The 21,220-nt window shown below is 39.5% G+C and overlaps 2 protein-coding genes across 2 annotated transcripts in view; both read left to right on the top strand.

Annotated features, from left to right (window-relative positions):
• Window positions 1-42: 42 nt before the first annotated feature.
• Window positions 43-4,350, top strand: klhl30 (kelch-like family member 30). The gene is made up of 8 exons (XM_007541463.2): window positions 43-192; window positions 546-1,371; window positions 1,458-1,656; window positions 2,201-2,287; window positions 2,440-2,595; window positions 3,474-3,662; window positions 3,819-3,964; window positions 4,089-4,350. Exons 2-8 carry the CDS (start codon window positions 598-600, stop codon window positions 4,335-4,337), a joined length of 1,800 nt encoding a protein of 599 aa, XP_007541525.1. The 5' UTR covers window positions 43-192; window positions 546-597; the 3' UTR covers window positions 4,338-4,350.
• Window positions 4,351-5,213: 863 nt separating this feature from the next.
• Window positions 5,214-21,220, top strand: part of crocc2 (ciliary rootlet coiled-coil, rootletin family member 2) — a 48,503-nt gene continuing 32,496 nt past the window's right edge. The window contains exons 1-7 of the mRNA XM_016665697.1: window positions 5,214-5,278; window positions 8,315-8,468; window positions 8,616-8,731; window positions 17,842-17,939; window positions 18,737-18,881; window positions 19,336-19,442; window positions 20,113-20,310. Coding sequence (XP_016521183.1) covers window positions 5,222-5,278; window positions 8,315-8,468; window positions 8,616-8,731; window positions 17,842-17,939; window positions 18,737-18,881; window positions 19,336-19,442; window positions 20,113-20,310 — 875 coding nt within the window. The 5' untranslated portion in view covers window positions 5,214-5,221. The remainder of the gene's footprint in view (window positions 5,279-8,314; window positions 8,469-8,615; window positions 8,732-17,841; window positions 17,940-18,736; window positions 18,882-19,335; window positions 19,443-20,112; window positions 20,311-21,220) is intronic.

Consider the following 21,220-nt stretch of genomic DNA (forward strand, 5'->3'; position numbering starts at 1 on the left):
AGACTTGTTGTTTGCAATCTGACTTCAGCACAGCGTCACTCAGTCCTAAAAATAACAGACGGACAGCCAGTCCTCCCCAGTGACTTGGCAAACATTTGCCATGTTGCCCACTCCATGTTGATCTTAGCCTTCGTTGCAATACTTGTGTTTTGATTCAAGGATGAACCCTCATTTTCAATCGGTCTATCTTGGGTGAGTTTTTCTTCTTTTTTTTAAAGTCATCTTTTGATTAATTTAATCTTTGCTCTTGTTTGTCCTATGACAAACAAGAGCAAAGCTAAACTAGATTCCTTCAGTTTTAAAGAGACCTAATCAAAAACATGCTTTTTTTAAAGGTAATGGCTAGAATTGTCTATAAAGAAAGCTTGATTAATCAAAATAGTGACAAGAACTTTATTAGTTGTATGATGCAGTTATTTAAAACTTTTAAGCTATCCTGAAAAAGCGGCTAAAAAATGGTTCTGCACTTCATTCGTTTTCAAAAATGAAAAAGTTTTGGTGGCATTTCAGAATCAGTTCTACTTGTATTTCCTTTATATTTATAGGAAAGTGCTGATCTGCTGACAGAAGAGTGTACGTTTAGGGATAAGGCTGATCATGGTGCGCAACGTGGACGATCTGGACTTCTGCCTGTCCTCCCATCCTCAGAGCATCCTGGAAGGCTTGCGCTTGCTCTGTTCACACCCCAAACTTGTGGATGTGACCCTGAGTGCAGGGGGAAGAGATTTCCCTTGTCACCGAGGGGTTCTGGCCCTCTGCAGCATGTATTTCCGCTCCATGTTCTCAGGGGACTTTGTGGAGAGCATTGCTGCCCGTGTGGAGCTCCAGGATGTCGATCCTGACATCCTCAGCTGCTTGCTTGACTTTGCCTACACCGGCAAGCTGACAATAAACCAGAGCAATGTGGAGGGCTTGATTTGTACCTCCAGCCAACTACAGTTTCAGACAGTGCGAACTGTGTGCAGCCGATACCTGCAGAATCAGATCGACGAGACCAACTGCCTGGGAATCCTGGAGTTTGGAGAGATCCACGGCTGTCCTGAAGTTGTGGCCAAAGCGTGGGCCTTCCTCCTAGAGACTTTTGAGGCCGTGCAACAGGGCGAGGAGTTTCTGTTTTTGGGGAAAGATCGGCTGAAAGCTTGTTTGTCCGATGAAGGACTGAAAATCCGTTCGGAGTGCACACGCGTGGAAGCCATCTTGAAATGGGTCGGGCATCAGAAAGAGTCCCGACTGTGCCACCTTCCTGAACTCTTCAGCTTGTCACATCTGTCTCTGCTCAGCCTAAGTTACCTGACTGACACCCTACTGAAAGACAGTTTGGTCCAGGCCTCCCCTCGCTGCAAGGAGGCAATTCAAGAAGTTTGTAGACAGGTTTGTGAGTGCATCTAACTTCCCTTTCATATTTCCCCAAAATGGCATTCGATTACTAATGACACTTGTTACTTTTATCTTTCTAGAAGCAAGATTTGGCACAAGAATATTCCGAAAGACTAAACTCTCACAGTCCACAACCAAACTTGCAAGAAGTACTGTTTGTGATGGGCGGACGTTCACTAGATGATGAAGATGATAATGATTCAGACGAGGATGACGACGCAGACCCAAGACTTCAAAGACTGCCATCCAAGAACTGTGCCTTCTACAACACAAAGACAAGTAGGGATATCTACATTTCACACTGGCTTGCTTTCAGAATCTAACGCTTTAAAATTTGCTGGGAACAGTCTGTCGGATTCCTTAAAACTGTTTGGCAGATATCAGAGGTCATTAACTGTGCTGTTGACAGGAAAACGACTTTTGGAGAGCTATGTTTTGGATGTGACAAAATTGGATCATCCTCTCAGTTCCGTACATGAGTGTTTTATTGCGACTGCTGATGGAAGGCATGTTAGAATTTTCTCAAGGGATTTTAAGGAAAAGATTGCTGCATCCCATTTTAAGACTTCTGGTTTCATGACAAGGCAAAATGACATTGGCCACAAATGGATTGTTTTGCCAAAAAAATTATGTTTCATTGCAGACTGCAAAGTAATGGCCACTTAATGGTTCTCGAGAACATTTTGCATTTTTGCCTAATTTCCTTCATACTTTTTAGACATTATTTCATTACTGTGTTATTTTATTTATGGAGACTTTTATCCAGTTCCCCATAATGCCTGAATGTGCCTCTGTAAAAATATTCTTCTCTGTTTCCCTGCAGAAAAGTGGCATGAACTGCCTAACTTCCCTAATCCCAACAAGTGGGGTTATGCCATGGTGACCCTAAACAATGATGTTTATGTAACAGGTCAGTTCAGCACCAGATGTTCAAACAAAAGACAAACATCAGATGAAAATGATGACATCTACAACTTTTTAAATAAATTGCATGAGGTCCTCCCTCAAGAAATGGATTATTATATCAGGCTTTTGACAAAGTGCGTTTGTCTGTCTGATAAGGGGGCTCGCGAGGTTCGAACACCAACTCATGGTCGACCACAGAGACCTGGAAGTACATCATGAAAGAGGGGAGATGGGTTACTGTAGCACCAATGATACGGCCCCGGACTAACCACACGTCGGCAACACTTAATGGCGAGCTTTACGTAATTGGAGGTGAGAAAATATAAGTATATGTGTTACTATCTTACAGCTGTTAGCAGTGTTGAACTCTGACAAACACCATTTAAGCTCCTTTGCTCCTTAGTTCAATTACCTCTGGCCCTGTGGAGGAACAGACTACTAAGAATGTGTTTGCATTTCTTTCTTGTACCTTGCAAATGTTTTCAAACTGCTTGAATATTTCTACTTTTTGTCAAGATAAAAACCAACACCTTATGGTAGTTTATTAGTTTTTATGTGATACACAAAGTAGTGGATGATTGTTAAATGCAGGGACTCTAGCACTCCAAATCATAAGGCCAGAGCTACAGTGGTTGGAAATGGTTGAAGTAGCTTATTGCAGTCAATGTCCAGACGTACATCTAATTAAGAATCTGTGACAAGACTTGAAAATGTCATGTTTTGGACCATCTTCATTCAATCTGTCTTAGCTTGAGCTTCTTCTGCAGAAAAGACTGGACACAAATCCATCTCTAGATCTGCAAAGCTGTTATAGACATACCCCAAAAGACTTGCAACTGTAAATGCCAGAGATAGCTGGTTCTGCAATAAGACTCAAGGGGGCTGAAAGCAAATGCACACCACACTTTTTAGATTGTTAACAGTAAAGAAGTTTGAAAACTACACATTCTTTTCTTTCCAATTCACAGTTATATGCTACTAGGTTATGTTGTTGTTTTTGGTCTGTCACATGTAACCCCAGGAAAATACATCAAAGATTTTGGTTGTCACATGATGAAATGTGGATAAAATTCAAGTGGTATGAATGCTTTTGCATGGCACAGTATTGTTAAGAATTACTGCAGTTGTTTTTATTATCCACGCTGTACTATTTCAGTATAATTCCCACAATTTTCTTTTTCCTGTTTTAGGCACGACGTCGGCTCAAGTTGAGGTTGAGCATTACGACCCTTACAGTAACACCTGGGCGTTGACGTGTCCTGCTTTAAAATATGTGACTAACTTCACAGCCACAGCTTGTTTTGGAAAGCTTTATGTGATTGGATCATGCGCAGTGAAGTACAATGCACTGACCATGCAGTGTTACAACCCTGTCATAGGTAAGGTGGATTTCAGCATCATATCACTGCTGTTAGACACAACTCGATCTCATCTGCAAATTTTTAAATTGAGCGATTGAAAACAGGGGAAAAAAACTATTTTCAGCATAAAAAAATCTCATAATTTGTGCACCCTTTTATTTTTATTCTTTATAGATGCCTGGATCAGTATAGGGTCGCCTTTCATCCCCAAGTATTTGTCATCTCCTCGTTCCGTCTGTGTGGACGGGATAATATACCTGTTGGCTGATAACACAAAGAAAGTTTACTCATATGACCCAGAGGCAAACATGTGGCAAAAGGTGGGCTATTGAAATCAAACCAGAAACTACTATGGCAATAGAAATATGAAAACAACATTCAAAGCAGAACACCTTTTAAAATTCTTCAGTGTCAGTCAAAGCTTTGACTTTTTAATGCCTCCAGGTGCAGCTTCTTCACATGCTCCATGAGAATGGTGGCCTCGTATCCCTGGATGGAAAGCTGTATGTCACGGGCGGCCACTGGAAAGGAATGGAGGGCGACTATGGGGTGGAAGTGGAGGTTTACAACCGAGCATCCAACACCTGGGATGTGGAATGTTTCCTCCCAAGACTTTGGTTCTACAGTGGAGTATCCACTATATTCCTAGATCCATCCCAGTGGCCTGAACTTCCACCCATAGATTTGACATAGATGCCATCAAGGCATCTATGTCTTGATGGCAAGACATAGATGCCATCAAGACATTGATGCCATCAAGCCATCTATGTCTTGATGGCATAGATGCCATCAAGACCCCCAAAACTGTTTCAGTTTTGGGGGTCAGTGAGTTCAGAGAGACATACCCAGCATATGTCTATTGTTAGAGTGAAAGTATCAAGTCAGTCAGAGGATGTCCTTTGTGCCAAGAATAGTGTGCCACATAATCCTCTGGAAATCTCAATGCATTAATGCATGCTTTAGTGCTCAACAGGTGTTTATCCTTTGCTTCATGTATTTGACAGCTGAACTCTTTGCTTTATGATACTAGTGAATATTTTTTAATGGGTTTTTTTTGTTTGTTTTTGCAGAAATTGTTTCAAAGCATCTGCTTTGAGCATTATTATGAAGCATCATTACTCGTATTTGTTGCTACAAATGAACTATTATGGTTCTCCAAATAAAAGGAATTAATAAAAAATAATGTTTTCCGTTAGTTAAAGTCCCTTTAAAGGTTATAAAACATGGTGCTGTAATTGTCTCGTTTAATTATTAACCCATTGGAATTCAGTAGTTTGGCTAGCGGGTTCAGTCATCCAATGGAATCAACAACTCTTGCATTCTGTTACCTTGACAACGTTGCTTGTGCGTGTGGTAACCATGGCGAATTGTTTGGCAGTAGAGAGCTTTGCTGTGGCTGCAAATGATTCTAAAGTTTCTTAACCTTATACCTACAGTTATTTTTACTTTTATTTGAATGAATTCTCAGAAGGTTTCCAGAGTTTCGTAGCAGAGCGCGAGCTAACTTTAAAGCAAACAAATTACTGAACGCTTAAAGATATAAAGCATTTAATGGTTAAAGTTGGAAAAGTTTTATAATGAGTTCTCGACGGGAGCAAGATGGACACTCACCAAGACTGGAGGCTGTGATTCAGGTAACATAACACTTCGCCGTTTTAAACTGCGTCATTATTATTAGTAGTAGAGGTCTGTCGAATTGATGACGGCTCAGAGAAGAGCAGGTGTGGAGAATTAGGCTATTTAACCTTTGTGTCCAGAAAAAGGGTCCAACCGACCCCACACACGTAAAACTTGTCATTTTCCACAGTGCTCTACGTTTGCCTCAGTCTTTGCACGCACAAGGGTTAAAGAACTAGAAAGTTCTTGAAGGGAATGGCATGTATGATATTTCTGACTGTAGCTTGAAGCTTGTTTATGCTATATAAGAGTCGTTTAATTTAAAATTCAATAAATGAACAGCTATTAATCAATAATTAAACATCCCATCAATTAAATTTCCCGATAATGTAGAAACGTTTTTTTGTTTTTGTTTATTTTGTCAATCCTAGTTTTAGGCAATTATTTGTTAGTTTATGTATTCTTTCCAAAAATGATTTGATAGTTTTATGACTTTTCGTATGCCTATATTATCATAACCATTATGAAACGTATGCAGTTATATTCAGAATAATACACATGTTTCTTCGGAAGTATAAAACTCCAAATCTTTGATTTCCAAAGCGCAAGTATATTGGGGACACTGCATATTAAATTCCAAAACAAAGCCTGAAGAAATCTATGCCTAATTTATCATTACTGGGAAATATATATTCAGCTGTTAAAAATGTGGCGGTGTCAGCTTTTTTCTTAAAGAAGTCAGACATTTACTGTGCATAAACCTGGGAAAACACGCTTGAAGATTCAGGTCTCCTCTAAATCACTGAAGAATTTAGTTCAGCAGCTGTTTCTGAGAACTGCTTCACATCTGCAGTCGACCAACTGCTAACAGGTATTCCAGCTCAGGACAATTTGACTACATTCCAACATTCCTCTGCAATTTCTTATTTTGCCTCTGAAACAGCAGGTTTGATGTCACCCCTGGAGTATTTTTTTATTAGGTCTGAGGATTGGGCAGTAACATCAATCTTGTTTTTCTGGATGTTGGTTTCTCACTGGTATGTTTATTGATAGTTTTCCCCACTCTTAGAACTTCTCCTCTTTGGCAAAAGGCAACATGAACCCTTTTCCATTTTGGATAATTGATCCATTTGAATGGCAGTTTTCCATTTTCTTCCATGTCTTTTTGGTTTTAGTTTCTATTTTAAAGCATTTGAGAAAATTGCAGAGCAGCCTATTATTTTCTGCACATTTTTATGTTTTACCTTCTCCAATCAACTTTTTAATCGTAGCACACTGTTCCTATGAACAATGTGTGGAACAACCCAGAGGAATGCACCATAACCAGCATGTTCCACTTTGTCCTTAAATAAGGGCTGCCTGTTTGGAGCCTGTTTTTTCATGGAATGAATGATCTAATTGATTAATCTCCACATTACTAATATTTCTGAACACGTCCCTTTCAACTTAATGATTCACTTACTCAGAATCAGCAGCATGCATGTCATGATCGTTGAGTCTGTTGGTTTTCTATTATTCAACTACAGCCACTGCTTGTTTCTACCAAAAATATCCAGCGCTGGCTCAGGCAGATTCAACTCTGCCTGAGCCAGAGCTGAATCTGGAAGAGAATCGGTGGAAGCAGTTTAAGATTGCAAGGTGACCTTCCAACCTCAAAAACTTTGGGCTCATCACAAGATGAGCCCATCATTTTGACATCAAAAATATCAGTGGAAACATGTAAAATCCTGAAAAGCAATCATAAAAAAAATGTTTGATTGATGTCACGCCAATAAAGATTTTTCCACTGATTACAGAGAAGAATATAAATCAATTTTAAGATGCCTCTTTCCAAAAAAATCTATGTATTTTTTAAAATGTATAATTCTTTTGCATAACCATCTAATTTCTTGGCAGAAATGAACTCTTTAGTTGAAAGAAAATCATTTTAGACATAAATCTGTCTATAATAATTTTGGGTAGTACCTGATATTGTCTTTTCTTTCCCTTAAAAAGGAGGGAAAGACATGGAGCATAGGAACCCAGGAGGGAGGTTGAAGTGTCAAGGTTCATAGCCTCTAAATACGGGGAGCCTGCTCTAACTACTGTGGCACTCAATGTCCTTATATGTAATTCATGCCTATAATTATAGGAACATTTATTAGGTTTATCTTTTGTTGAAAGAGCATCATTTGGAAGGATTAATGTGTTGTAAAGCAAACGCACTGAGGTGCAAACAGTTCAGACAGTATAAGCAGAAGTATTTCAGAGTGTTATATTACCACGGGACTCATAAACAAATTTGACACTGTGTAGAATTTAATATGTATCACTTATATTAAAAATGCTTTTGTCAACATGTCTTGAGCAACCAACAGTGGTACAAATTAAGTTCTGGAAAGTCGTTTAACAAGAACAAAACATGAATGCAAGAGTTTAATATTAATGAATGAGTTGGTTTTTCACAGTCCTTTTTTCAGCTTTACATCATGTTATAATTTTATTCCCTCATCAGAAATATACCTGGAGTATTGATTTTATTCTTTCCTGCATGTTTGAGAAATCCTTTAATCTCCTTGTACAACCACTGTGTAAAACACCTGGGTGAGCCTAGTATTGCCTTAGAAGACGAAAATCTTCCTCAGAGCTGCAGTTTCCAAACTTCCGCTTTGCAGAGCAACCCTCCCCTGATACTCCTCCACTCTGCTCCTTCAGACTAGTCAGCAGCAATTAGCAAACACCCTGGTGGAACTGCGCATCAGCTGAGCTCATTATACAATCTACTTCTCAGTGAAATGCTAGCAAAATTTTGCTAGAGGGTTAATAGAGGAGCCATGTTGTGATGATTTCTTGAAGGCGAAGTTTCAGAGAAAGCAGGAGTTTTTAAAGAGACAGAGGCCCAATTTCAAGGCATTAAATTACGAAGTATTTTTTTAAAGTTATTTTTGATGTATACAGCATTTTTATAACTGAAGTTAGCAGTTACTTGATTGTGCTACAAAATAGCACTATATGCCTGGAAAACACATAATACTTCCCCTTTACGTGATATGTTGGGCATAATGTCATTGTAGAAGTTGAAGAAGACTCTGCTTCAGTCGGACAGCAGCTCAGGAGACAGAAGTCTGACACTTCAAGAGGATGTGGAAGAATCTGGAGCCACTGCTATCCCTATCGCCTCTCACATTTGTCAGATCATCGCCCGCAACCTCGCTGAACAGCCTGCTGGTAGGGAAGCAAGCTTCACTTGTCATTCCCAGACAAAAGCACTGACTAATGTGTTGCATTAGTTCTGCCTCTCACACTTCTGTATCAGGTACCGTCACATGCAAAGCCTGACACCTCTGTACGCTTGGATCTGTTTCTCCAAACCAGGTGAGAGCGTTGAGGTTAGCAAGCTGGAGGAGAGCGGTGCCCTGAGGGAGCATTCTTCTCCTGGCCAGATGGACGACGACCAGCCACTAGTCAAACAAACCAGTCTCACAGAGAGGGTAGGAGCAACACAGGGCAGCAAGGAATTTTTAGGCCAAGGTTAAATTGTGGAATGTTATTTGCATTTTTAGAGTTCAGTGTAGCCATGCTGTTTTGGCTTAGTGTTTCTCCCTATATATACATGCTTAGAGCTGCTTTAAAAATATTAATGGTTTACACATTTCTTATTTGAGATTAGAAGTTCTTCCTCTCTCGTCGCAAATGAATGCATATAGAAATATGATCACAATAAACATCACTGCAGCACATTTCTCTCTAACAGGGATAGCCTTTTAGGTATGAATAAGCAAATAGAAGATTCAAGCCTGTTTGTACCTGTGAGAAATCAAAGAAGGGATTAACTCAGAACAAACTCATGCTTTAATTAATGCACTTATGCAAATTAACATATTTTTCTATGTTTATGCGAGTGATTGAATGTGGTAGAGATACAATCTGTGCATCTATGCTGACAATATGTCAGGATACATGTGTTTGTAAGTTCAAGTAAGAGAAACAAGCGAGTTATGAAGGGTCTCCTTGTGGTCTGCTCAGGTAGACTCCGACCCCCCTTTGCTCCTGATATTCGGCGTCTCCGTTCACCGCCTCCCATGGCTGCTGCTCCATGTAGCGGCAGCTGTTTAGGAAGAAAATTATGAAGGTCACTGGCCTTCTCCCCTGAGACCATTGAAGAAAAAGATCGTTTTTCACCGGGTATAAAGCACCTATTTTGTGACAACACTACCCTCATTCTGCTTCTGCAGTTAGCAGATCTAAATGCATTCACCTATATTGTTGGTATTTTTAGATGGCTTTTAACAATACTAAATATAAATAAAACAACCAAGTGTTTCTTATGTTTGTAGATGACGCTAAACCTTGAATCTGATTTAGTAGTTTTTAACAAGCCCAGAGATGTGTAGTAATGTCTGCCCACTGTGTTTATGGCTTGTTTCCAGGTATGCTTCCATGCTGGTATGAATTCCTAATAAGTTTATATTATAAACAAATAACATAAAAATAGCTGAGTCTTAGAAAATTTAAGGTAGATTTTTATTATTAACTCTGAAATAGTCCAGGTTAGTTGTTGCCAGTCTTTTATCTGACCTTAGTTAAACAGTAGTCTTTTCAGTCAGCATAATCTTACGCAGTTGTGTTTTGCAAAAGTATGTATACTCCTAATTTGCTTCACACTTTGTAATGTTACAACCGCAAACTTGACTGTATTTTAATAGTTTTATGTGACAGGCCAAACTACATGGGTCATAACTTCAAAATGCTATATGGTTTCCACATTTTCTCACAAGTCATCTGAAAATGTGCTGTATGAAGCCCCTGAGTCGCCTTGTTTTTGGATTTGCCTCTTAACAGCTTTGTACATCCATGTACTGACTTGTCCACAAAATAGCTCAAGTTCAGTCAGACCGGACGGAGAGCATCTGTAAACATTCATTTTCAAGTCTTGCTACAGATTCGTCATTGGATTTTCCCAATTTCAAGATGAAGTCACTTCCATGTTTCACCGTGTGAACGGTGTGTTCAGGGTGATGCGCAGTGTTTCTCTCCACATATCGCATTTTAGGTCATCTCACCAGAGCAAGGTATACTACATGTTTGTTGTTTCCCATCAAAGCCCGAGAAACAGGTTATCTTATGACTTTTCTTTTGTGTTACAGTTGCCATCCTAGAAGCCAGAATTGTGAAGTCGCTAATTTGTGTTGGTCTGTTGCATAAAATTCTAAGTTTAGGAAAAGTTTATGGCAATGTTAGCGAGGCACTGTAAAGGTGGTATAGAGTTCCACATTTAGCTCATCACAAAAAAGCTAAAGAATACAGAATTTTCACAAAATGTTTAAATGTCATGTCTTTGTTAGAAACATGGCCTTCTAGAACCCTAGACAGTATTGAGGTTTGATATTTGCCAGTTGACAACTATCTGCTATAAAAATTGACCATTTGGAAACATATATCATACCAAATCCCCCAGTCTTTGAGCTGTCAGAGAACTATTACCTCCATACCGCTAAGCTCAAACTTGAACTCTGAAAGCATTCCTTCGTGCCTGGTAAGTCACTCTTTGTGATCTCTGGTGACCCCAGAAAATTGCTGCTGAGCCAGGATAAACCTTGACCTAGTTTGTGTTGCATAGCCTGATGTTTCTGTATCCTGTGTTTCTTTCGCAGATACGCCAGTGTGCGTTTTCTCATACGAAGCAGCCTACTGCCTGCAAAACACTGCAATATTACAGTCAGGTGGATAAAGATGATTTTAGATTAATTATCTCTGACCCCAATTGCCATTTGCCCAGTGCTCTCTAGAATCTTTTTACCCCATTCTTTCTTCAGAAGATTCCTGCCAAACACAAGTAGATAAAGTCAAGTTTTAGAAATTTTCTCTGTCTTCTTTCATCTTGCCACCGTCTGTTTCCAGCCTGTATTTCTTATCAATCCAGTTCATTTAGGCTGCAGTTTAACTGGAACAGGTCCAAAACATCTGTCGATGTGAATAGTAAAAATAAGTTACCTTCTCCTCTGAGAGTAGGCTTAAAAGCTTCATTTTGTTATGAAAAGCAGTTCAGTAGAACATATAGCCTTTTACATAAGGCTTCTCAAGTTACCCGACTTTAAAGTCAAGCATTTAGCATACTTTCTAGTTATTTAAACATGTCTAAAACATATGAAACCTTGAGTGAATGACCTGCCTGTGTGGGTTCTCTATAGCATTGTCTTAGATGGGGGCCATTCGTGTTAAATGCCGCAGGCCTCACTGGCCACGTGCTCGTGAGTGTGCGGCACGTATTATTAGTTCACTACATTTACATAGATTATTTGTACCGTTTGCACATCATTACCGCAGCTGTTACCATGCATGACCAAAAAGTTCACTGTATTTTGACACGCTCATAACAGTTGCCCCCTCCTTCCCTCCCTCCACTCTCTCTGTTTGTTATCCCACATTGTGTAATTATAGTCAGTGATGATACATAAACAGCTTTCACAATCAGCTGGGGTTCCTTTGCAGAGTCAGCACCCAGGGGACAATATGGGGGAAGAAAGGAGGGGCTTATGTTGTTCATGTAGGATAGTAAGTTCTTCGGGCTGCTTGGGGGCGATGAACATCCGCTCCAGCTGTGTTTAGGAATCTGACAGATAGTGCACTCCATTAATTCCCTTTATTAAGCCTCTGGGCTCAGGCCAAGCCAGAGAAAACGATTACAGCTGTAACCCTTCGCATGCCGACTGCAAGCCTCGGCCAGATGTCACCCTTGGATAGTCTGACAGAAAGAAAGGGAACCGATGTTGGTGATGGCTTTCTGAGTGTCCCTGGAAACAGCAATACAAAAACAAACAAACAAAAAAACAACAACATGGATTTGTTTTTTTTGGAGAGGACAAGGGGGGGAATTAGAAAAGCTTCACAGATCTGCTCTTTTCATTAAACCCAGCTCAGTGTTTAGATAAACTGGACCGTTATCAGATCTGTAAGAGAATATTGTCATCACGACTTGTTAACTCGATGGATTGGATTCTTTTTTTTTTTTTTGATCTTCCACATGGGCAAGGCAGAACATTTTGGCTGAAACACCAAAGCTTTCACAAGGGCCTTTAAAATGATTCTCTTGTTGCTTGTTGGCAGTTGAATCAAAGCAGGATTAGCCCTTGATGTTGTTTGAAATATTTATCAAAAGAGACAATACAAGGAGTGGCACAAATCATAAATATCAAGAAATATAAAAACCTAATGCAAACCACATTTTAACGGCCCTAAGAGTCTTGCGCTCAAGAAAAGGACGCATGAGAATGAAAAAAGTGAAAGGAACCCTAGCTAACATATGGCGGCATAAAACACGCCATGACTTAAGGGGCTGTTTTTGTATGAATTGTGTTTTGAACATTATTACAGAATGGCACTTGGTGACCTCATGGGATCGGGCTCAGCTCACTTAAAGGAGCCGTCGAGGCTGTTCAAAACTAATTGTACTCTGAAGCGGATCATAAATAGCTTAGGGCTCGGCAAGCACACTTCTGGGCCCCCGCTAAGTCCTGTAAGCCCCCCTGCGTCAGGGCAGATGGAATGCTGAGATTATTGGTTTCTCTCTTTTGCCTTTACAGTCATCACTTGACGGGTGTGTTGTGAGAAACAGTGAGGTCACGCTCATCGAGTGATGCAGGGGGATTCGGTTTAGTGATGCAAGACAACCAAGTGAAACGATGCTGTCCACGGAGGACTGTTAGTGCGCCCCCCCTTGGGATCTTCCTGCACAGAGCATGGCTAATCTGCAGCAGCCCCGGCCTCATGCTTTACTGCCGAAGGGGGAAAGAAACCATAAAAAAGCGTCATCTCTGTGGTGTGTGGAATTGGGGCGAGGCTCTGGCAAGACGCTCACACGCTGGTGCTGCCGTGCATGAAAAAGGACAAACAACCCTCCACACCGAGTTAGGGCGGAGACCTTTATGAGTTGCCGAGGATACCTGGTCACCGAGTGCACAAAACGTTCTTTATGCTATTGATTTGAGAAATTCTCCTGACAATTTGCACTGCATGACCCACCCGGTGTGGAACTGAGTGATGCATCCAGACATTCTGTTTTCCCTACTTTAATTTCTGGAGGCGTGCAAAATACAAAGAATAGTTAAACCTGTGTTTAGCTGAAAGTTATTGTTCCAGTTTATACCTTGTAATCAGAGGCGTCCACAGACATTTTGGGGGGCAGGTGCTCAAATGGAAATGGAATTATGTTGTGCAGAATTACAAATATGTAAGGCACTGATAATATAGGCTTTTAAATCCAGAAATGCTACTTTTGGCCACATAATTTACACTATAAATTGAAAAAGATTTCAAAAGGGCACTTTTTTTGTTCAGAGCAAAAAGGGCAGGAACTCTAGCAACTCCTAGTGTCTAATTGTCCCTGCTTGCAACATCTTGTTCATGATAGTAGACCCAATTCTGAAATACTGTTTAAAGCTGCAGTATGTAAAAGTTTTTTTTCTTTTTTTTTTTTACATATTTATTGAAACTGTGTCTCTCTGTCATGACAGTATGGCACAAATAGTCTGTGAGAAAAAAAATCAAGCTCCCCTGCCTTCTCCCAGTGCTAGCTAGAAACAACCAATCAGAGCTAACCAAATCAGCGCTGTTTTATTAAGTCATCTCAACACCATTTTTCCCTGCCTGCTTGAGTCATCGGCAACAACAAAACAACCCATCTCGTTAAAAATGACTTTAAACTGGTGCGCCATAAGTTTTTAAAACTTTTATATCCCTTCATGGTGGTAACAAGCAAAGCCTGATTTTATGTATTTATCGTACTTCTGTTAATAGGGTACTACATTGTTGGATTATTCCAAGATTGTTTTTGAGTCTTGTTGGAACTAACTGATTGCTTTCCCGATGTTTTTATTCTCTTTCGTATTGGGCAATCTTTTTTTTGATGTTGTTCCGACACCTCAAATACATGAAGTCAGAAGACAATTCTTGAATTAAATATCCTAACCTTTCAAGGTACATATATAAAGTGTGGGCTTGTCAACAAGTCAGTGTTGTTGCTACAGCTTTTCCAAGACACGCACAATCAGTGACTCTTTACACAACTGTTGTTTCCAGGAGTCCCTTTTAGAACCGCAGCTGCCGAACTTCTGTGTATTTCAAACACCGCCCATGTTATTCCTCCCTGCCCGTTCCCCGTGGCTGTCACCTCAACAACGGGCAGTAAACATTGCTCTTATGCTCTCTGGGTCCTCATAGAAAAACAGCTCAGCCTCGGGCCAAGTGCGTGATACACCTAATGTAATTTGTAGCATAAATGTCTGAAAAAGGGCATATGAAAATGTGCGAATAATGCTGGCAACGTCATTGAGTCCAGTGTCGAACAGTGAGACCATTGTCTTGACTCTCTTGGAGCCTGCTGGAGAGATTAAGCATCCCGAGAAGAGACGAGGTACAGAAGAGAGTAGAGAAAGGGGCTGGGGGCTGGGGGGTCCCAGGACTGATTTGAAAGGTTTAGATGGTTTTTTTGGAGTGTTTTGAAGGGGAGGGGTCTCCCTCTTGTTCAATCTCTTCCTCTCTTTGTACATGAGGAGTCAGCAAGGGCAGTTGGAGGCACACAGTGTGTTGTAGTGCTCTGGGGCCATGTGGTTTCTATTAGTGAGGACAGGGTGTCTGGCACCAACACAGAGAGTGGGTGGTGCAGAGGGAGCCGAGGGCGTATTAGGTTGAGGGGTTACAAGACATCGGGATTTTAAGATACGAGAGAATCTGAGATACTACTGTGAGAAGTAGAAGGATATTTAAATAATTTTAAATGCATTGATTGAAAAAATATCACATATTGACACCAAAATACAATCATCTATGTATCTGTGTTCATTGACTGAAATTATTTGACAAATATAGTGCATGATTTGGTGTGCTTTATGTTTGCCTAAAGTTAGTTTTGTTTTGGTGAGGGTTTTCGTCTTGAGTTAAAGAAACTCAGTGTTTTGACAGTTTAGCAGTTTTCTGGAAGTTAGTTCCAGATCTGTGGTGTATAGAAGCTGAATGCTTTTTCACTATGTTTGGTTCTGATATCAAAACCAAATTACAATTAAACTCATAATCCATTGTATCAGACATTATTTTTACTCTGCCAATAATTTTGTTTCTAATATGGAAAAGAGAGCGAAATCTTAAAGTATAGAAAAACAATGTGAGAAATATTAAGTTAGAAATTTTTTTTTTATCATTTCCCCTCTTTTTAAGAACATATGGTGTCAAAAACTTCCCAAATAATTAAGTAAAAATCTTCACTGGCATTGTGTGACAGTCAAACCCTTCTTGCTTTTACTGGCTATCTTTTGACATGCATGTTTTGAGTTGTATTCTGATTATTTCACTTGGGGGAGGAGCTCCAAGTACTCAAGACATATGATGACTGTGTCGCTTGAAAATGTTTGATTCAGAAGAAACATGTTGGTTAAAAACAAACAAAAAAATCCTTTAAGCTTTTCAGGCACGAGTAATTTATGTTTTGACTGTAATGCTGTTTGAATCTTATCTGCACACTTCTTAAGTCATTAATTAACTGTGATAAGTCGCACTTCTTCTTACTTCCATTCCACTGGCTGCATCACAAGCTTACTATTGATTATTATGTTTTATTACTGCAGTATTACTGCAGTATCACTGTTTTCCTACATGCAACCAGAACACTCTTAACACGCGTTACATCATTCCCACCTCCGAGCTCAGACTTCCGAAATAACTTCAACACAGCGGTAGAAGCAAGAAATCATTTAAATACAGCATGTCTGACAACATGAAGTTAGCCAAGAGAACTCAAAAAGCAACACATCATGCCCTGATCTAATACATTTAATAACAAGTGAGAAGTCTTGAACTTTTCTTTTGGACTCAATCGATCCACAGTGAGAGCCATTATCTACAAATAAAGAAAACATGGAAGAGTGGATGAACTTTCCCAGGAGCGGTCAGCCTAACAAAATCCCTTTGAGAGCACTGACAACTGAACCAGGAGGACACAGAAGAACTTAGAACAATATCTAATGACATGTCGGCTTCACTTACCTCAGAAAAAAAGAAAGAAAAAGAACATAAAGTTATGTCTCACATTTCGCTAAAATTTAGTCTACTTTACTGTGGTTCACGTCTTCAATTAAACTAGTGATTCTAGTTTAATTGTTTATTCCTGGTGTATACTTATTCTTTGTTATGCTTAGACAAGTTTCCATATTTTCTCTCCCTTGCTCCTTGTTGCCACGCTCTCTTCCTGTCTTTCTGTCTCTCCCTCTCTCTCACTCCTCAGCCTGCCTTCTGCTCTCTCCCTTCACACCTGCAACCCGTTTCTATCGGCCATCTTGTTCTTTGTTCAGTAATCAAGCTCCCAGTATACTTACAACTCATTCTCAGTCAGTCCTTGCTGGTTCCTCCCATTATTTTTCTGTTGTGCTCTGGCTCCCTGTGTTCCTCTGAATTTTTGTTCTTCATTTTTTCATTAAGTATTCATAAACAACTCTCCGCCTCTGCTGCTCTTGCAATTAGGTCCTACTCCGCCACAGCACCATAACAAAGACACTGCATTGGAGAACTCCTGGAGTCAGAAAAGATGAAACTGTCTAATTCACCTATGAATCGGTTTTAAGTAGAAATACATGTTTGATGCCGTTTGAGGTTATTTAGAAGCGGGATAACCATGGAAACTTAATTTGCGAAATACTTGGATTATTTTAATATGGTTTAATATGGTCTAGATGTTTTTCCCCTCTTTTATGCTACATGATCAAAATGATCATGTAGCATATTAAACTGTTTGACAGTAAGCAGATAGTGAAATAATATGAAATGCATTGATTTATACCATTACAGCTGCATTGTTGTAAAATAATCATTACTGTAATTCGGCTTCAGGGTTACACAAATATGTGTCCATTTATTGTTACTTCTTCACTTTTGGGACATAGCTATAAAGAACAATTTTTATCAAAATCAATGTTGCCTTATTTCAGACCCCAAAAGCAGATGTTTACAATCAATCAATGAGCAGAAAAGTTCTATGATTAGATAGTCATTTGAAACACACGTCCTTTTTTTTTTTTCTTTTTTTTTTTGGTTAGTCAAGTTTATTTGTATACCGCATTTCATTAACAAGGCAGTTCAAATTGCTTTACATGAAAAACATAACACAATAACCACTTATAAAAACAATAAACATTGCGTTTTGTAAAATACTATCATCAAAATCAAGAATAATCATTATAAGCATATATTTTGTATATTCCAGTTGTTTTTATTCAAAGAGATCTGTAAACCATTATTAGTATTAGTATTAGTATTAGTTGAGTCCTTAATTATTATTCTGTAATTTATGGAGAACCTATTGCAAACTTTTCCACTTAGGACAATAAATGATGATGATTTTAAAAATTTCTCTGTTGATTAGGTTTGCACATTTACTTAGTTTAGTCAGTCCGAGCAGTCTATCTACCAAAGTGAATGTAGGTCCATAATCTGCCCAGTAATAAGGTTTCTTCACTAATGTCAGTTAAAACCTGACCTTTAGTTGCTGCCCAATAGCTAAATGTTACTAGTTTGCCAGTGGTAAAGGTTAGTTTGTTTTTATCTTCCTCTGCAGGCCTACCTGTACTCAACTGAGCTTCAGAAGCGTATTGAGCAAGATCTTAACATCGTTATCCAGAAACAGACTGCTCTGCTGCAGGAGGAGCGGAGCCGGTGAGTGACAGGCACTTTGTGCTTTACCTAATAAAGAAACTCCTCATGTTTTTGTGTTCAAAAGTAGCATGCACTCAGTTATTTAAAATGTGCTTAAATGCTTCACATCAGCAGTAGTTGTAACATAGTTACATCTCTAATTTTTAAGCAACTATGTAGCCTAATATTAAATAAACCTTGTATAAACTTGTTTTTCCTTTTCCAAATTGCCTAAAAATATTACTCCTTCTTAAGTTTAGTTGCATACAATAAAAATGTCTTGATCAATATGTTTATAAAAAAATATATTGAAAAACTAACAATACTTTTCTTTCAAATTCACTGCTTCATGCTGCTTTACCCCATTAAATTAAAATAAAATACAAAGTAGTTTCCACTTGTAACACAATGGGAAAAACTTCAAAGGGTATGAATAGTTTTGCAAAACATTGTGCATGTTAAGTCTGTTCTAAATGTAATTCCGAAGCGTTCACACACAACGTTGAAACTTAATCCCATCCATTCCCCACATTTCACATTCATGTAAACATTGCATCATCCCATAAAGCCAAATGTGTACTTGGCCGTCTCTCACACTGTTAAATATAGGAGTAATCATGTGGCAGACTTTATTATATCAGCGTGGGCAGAGTCGGAGAGAACTGTGTGAAGATTTTGTAATCTGTCAGATCTGGTTGATACTGAATATAACTTGACACAGTGCCACACATGTCTGTCATCTAAATGCATTCTACTTAGAGAAGCTTCAAGAGAGTGTTTTTTTATTATTGTTATTTGATATGACATGTTGTTTGCAGGAGTGCCAGCCTAAGCCAAGTCAACTCTCTGCTACGGGAACAACTGGACCAGGTAGACATTGTCAACAAGGGCCTAATGGAGAGCTTAAGGAAGATCCGCGAAGATGCTCAGCGGTTTCATACTCGCCTGCGCAGCGAGAAAGAGGTGGGGGGAGGGAGCACTTAAATGAAGGGCTTGAACTTAAAAGGCAAAGGGAAAGTTCAAGTTCACCCCTTAGTGCTGAAAAATTGCACAATTAAACTCCTGCCGAGTTCACATGGGGTTGGAATTCCATTCATAGCCAGTTTCTTGAATTTACTCTCGTTCCCTGTTCATTTTTTTTCTTTTTTTTTGAGTTGTTGTTTCCTGTGAAAACATTCCAGCTGCTGAGAGGGAGGGAAAAAAATTGTGCAAACAATCCAGCTCTCCTTGCTGTAAAATGTTCTACATCTGTGGACTGAGGGAAATCCAATTAGCTCTAAACGTGCCAGGGCGAGTCTAGGAGTTCCAGCGTTTGCATGTGTTTAGGGATGACAATAAAATGGAAACGTTGCAGTAAGCAAGCCACAACAACTACTGCAGGCTTTTTCTTCATGAGATCCCGGCGTTGTGTCTGCAGACGTACGCCTCCCGGTCGAGTCGTGAACAGGCTCGTGTCAGGGCACTGTGGCGCCAGGCCGCCTCCCTGCGGAGCACTTTCACCCAGTTAAAGACTTTCACTGACAGGTGAGTGGGGCGCGGAGCCAGAAATTCTCCAGCAATTTTTGGGTATGCGAAGAGCCCCCACCTCGTCTGTGTTTCACTCTCACGACTGCAACAGCATCTCTGATCAAAGGATCAAAGCGGAGCAGGTCATCAGGGTGAGCGTTCACCCCACCCCCGCCGCTTATTCTTTCCTCAACCGGGACAGATGGCTCAGTGTCGTTATTCACTGTAAAAATCATCTATCAGAAGAGAATTTGAACTCTTAAACCCTTGAAAGCCCCTTAGCGTTTAACTACCATAATAAGTGTTCAGAACAGTGTTTAGCTTTAATAATAGTTGCTCATTATAGTAGCTGTTTCTCATCAGATGATTTACAACAGTTCAAAATTACCCTGATAAAGAAATTAATTAAATTAACATTCTGGCTCAGAAATTTTTAGCTCATTTGTCCTTGCACTGCAAAAACATTCTAAATGTTTATGTCTAGTTTCTATTGCAAATACAAAATAGCTCCTATATTTTGCAGAAAAGTTGCTTGTAATTTAGTTTTGTCTTATTTCAATTGTACCAAGACATTTGCTTTAGAAACTAGACCAAAAATACCTGGTTAGATTTTGTTTTTGCAGTATGTCAGTTCAATAGTTCAACAATTTTTATGTATTGTTCATAATCATATGACTCTTTCCAATAGGGCGCTGTCTGATATGCGAAGTGAATGTGCTGCTGTTAGTCAACTGCTGCATGCTGCATGCCAGAACTTGGAGACCAGAGTACCAGAAAAGAGTGGGTCGGAGATGTCAGCACTGGAGATGCAGCTGAAGGACAAACTGAAGGAGACCATGCAGCTTCAGGTTTCCTGGGATGCAGAGAAAGTTGAACTAAACTCCAGGCAAAGCCATAGCAGTCTTTCTACATGGCCATATTTCTTCAAAGCAGTTACATCACACTTTCGAAAGCCCAGAGATGCTAGAATATTTTTTAAAATGCAGAAACAGGAATCTGTAATTTGCTCATCTGTTTGAGTCTTTAACAGACACAAACACAAATCTAATCTTTTTTGGTGCCAATATTTACCAATCCTGCTTAATCTAAAAACTCAGGCTCAGTCTTTCCATGGAAGGATGGGTCACAGCTCATCCAAGGTTTTTTTAAAAGCGTTGATGCAATGTCGGAGAAAAATTTAGGGAGTATGAGGAAAAACTGAGCGTCACAAGGCTGTAGCTGGAAACCATTGTTGAATGTGTGTGACCTTCACATTTCAGGCAGTGCAGTGTGAGAACACATGAGAATCTAGCAAAAGTAGCTAGCAAAGAGATACATATTCTTTTTTTAGCTTCGTTTTTATTTTCAGTTGACCATTTTCACTTTATCAAGTTACAAGCCCAAACTTTTCAAGGTTAAGGTCTCTGCAAGTTCCAAGCAGCTCAAGGACATGGATATGTATGTCTAGATCTTGACCCCGGAGGGTTCATCATTCTAAACCCTCCATCTCCACAGTGAAGCATGGTGGTGGAAGCAGCATGCTGTGGGAATCATTTTCTTCAGCATGGCTAGGTACTCTGGCCAGAGTTGATGGAGATAAATGCATGACAATCCTTGAAGAGTTCGGTTGAAAATCTGAGGCAATTTTTACATTTTTAAACTGATGTGACTTATTCCCTCGATCCATTCTGACTAAGCTTGAGCTATTTTGGGAGTAAGAATGGGAAGAACATTTCTCCCTCTTAATAGGTAAAGCTGGTAGAGACTTGAATACTTTCGTAAGGCACTGCATATATATATATATATATATATATATA

Source organism: Poecilia formosa, unplaced genomic scaffold, assembly GCF_000485575.1.
Source record: "Poecilia formosa unplaced genomic scaffold, Poecilia_formosa-5.1.2 Scaffold609, whole genome shotgun sequence".
In the NCBI taxonomy this organism is placed as follows: Eukaryota; Metazoa; Chordata; class Actinopteri; order Cyprinodontiformes; family Poeciliidae; genus Poecilia; species Poecilia formosa.

What these genes read in the sequence shown, in the direction of transcription:
- klhl30 (XM_007541463.2), top strand. Translation starts at nt 598, where the DNA reads ATGGTGCGCAACGTGGACGATCTGGACTTCTGCCTGTCCTCCCATCCT. An exon ending in CGAGCTTTACGTAATTGGAG is followed by an intron (nt 2,596 to 3,473) that starts GTGAGAAAATAT and finishes TTCCTGTTTTAG; the next exon opens with GCACGACGTCGGCTCAAGTT. An exon ending in GTGTTACAACCCTGTCATAG is followed by an intron (nt 3,663 to 3,818) that starts GTAAGGTGGATT and finishes TATTCTTTATAG; the next exon opens with ATGCCTGGATCAGTATAGGG.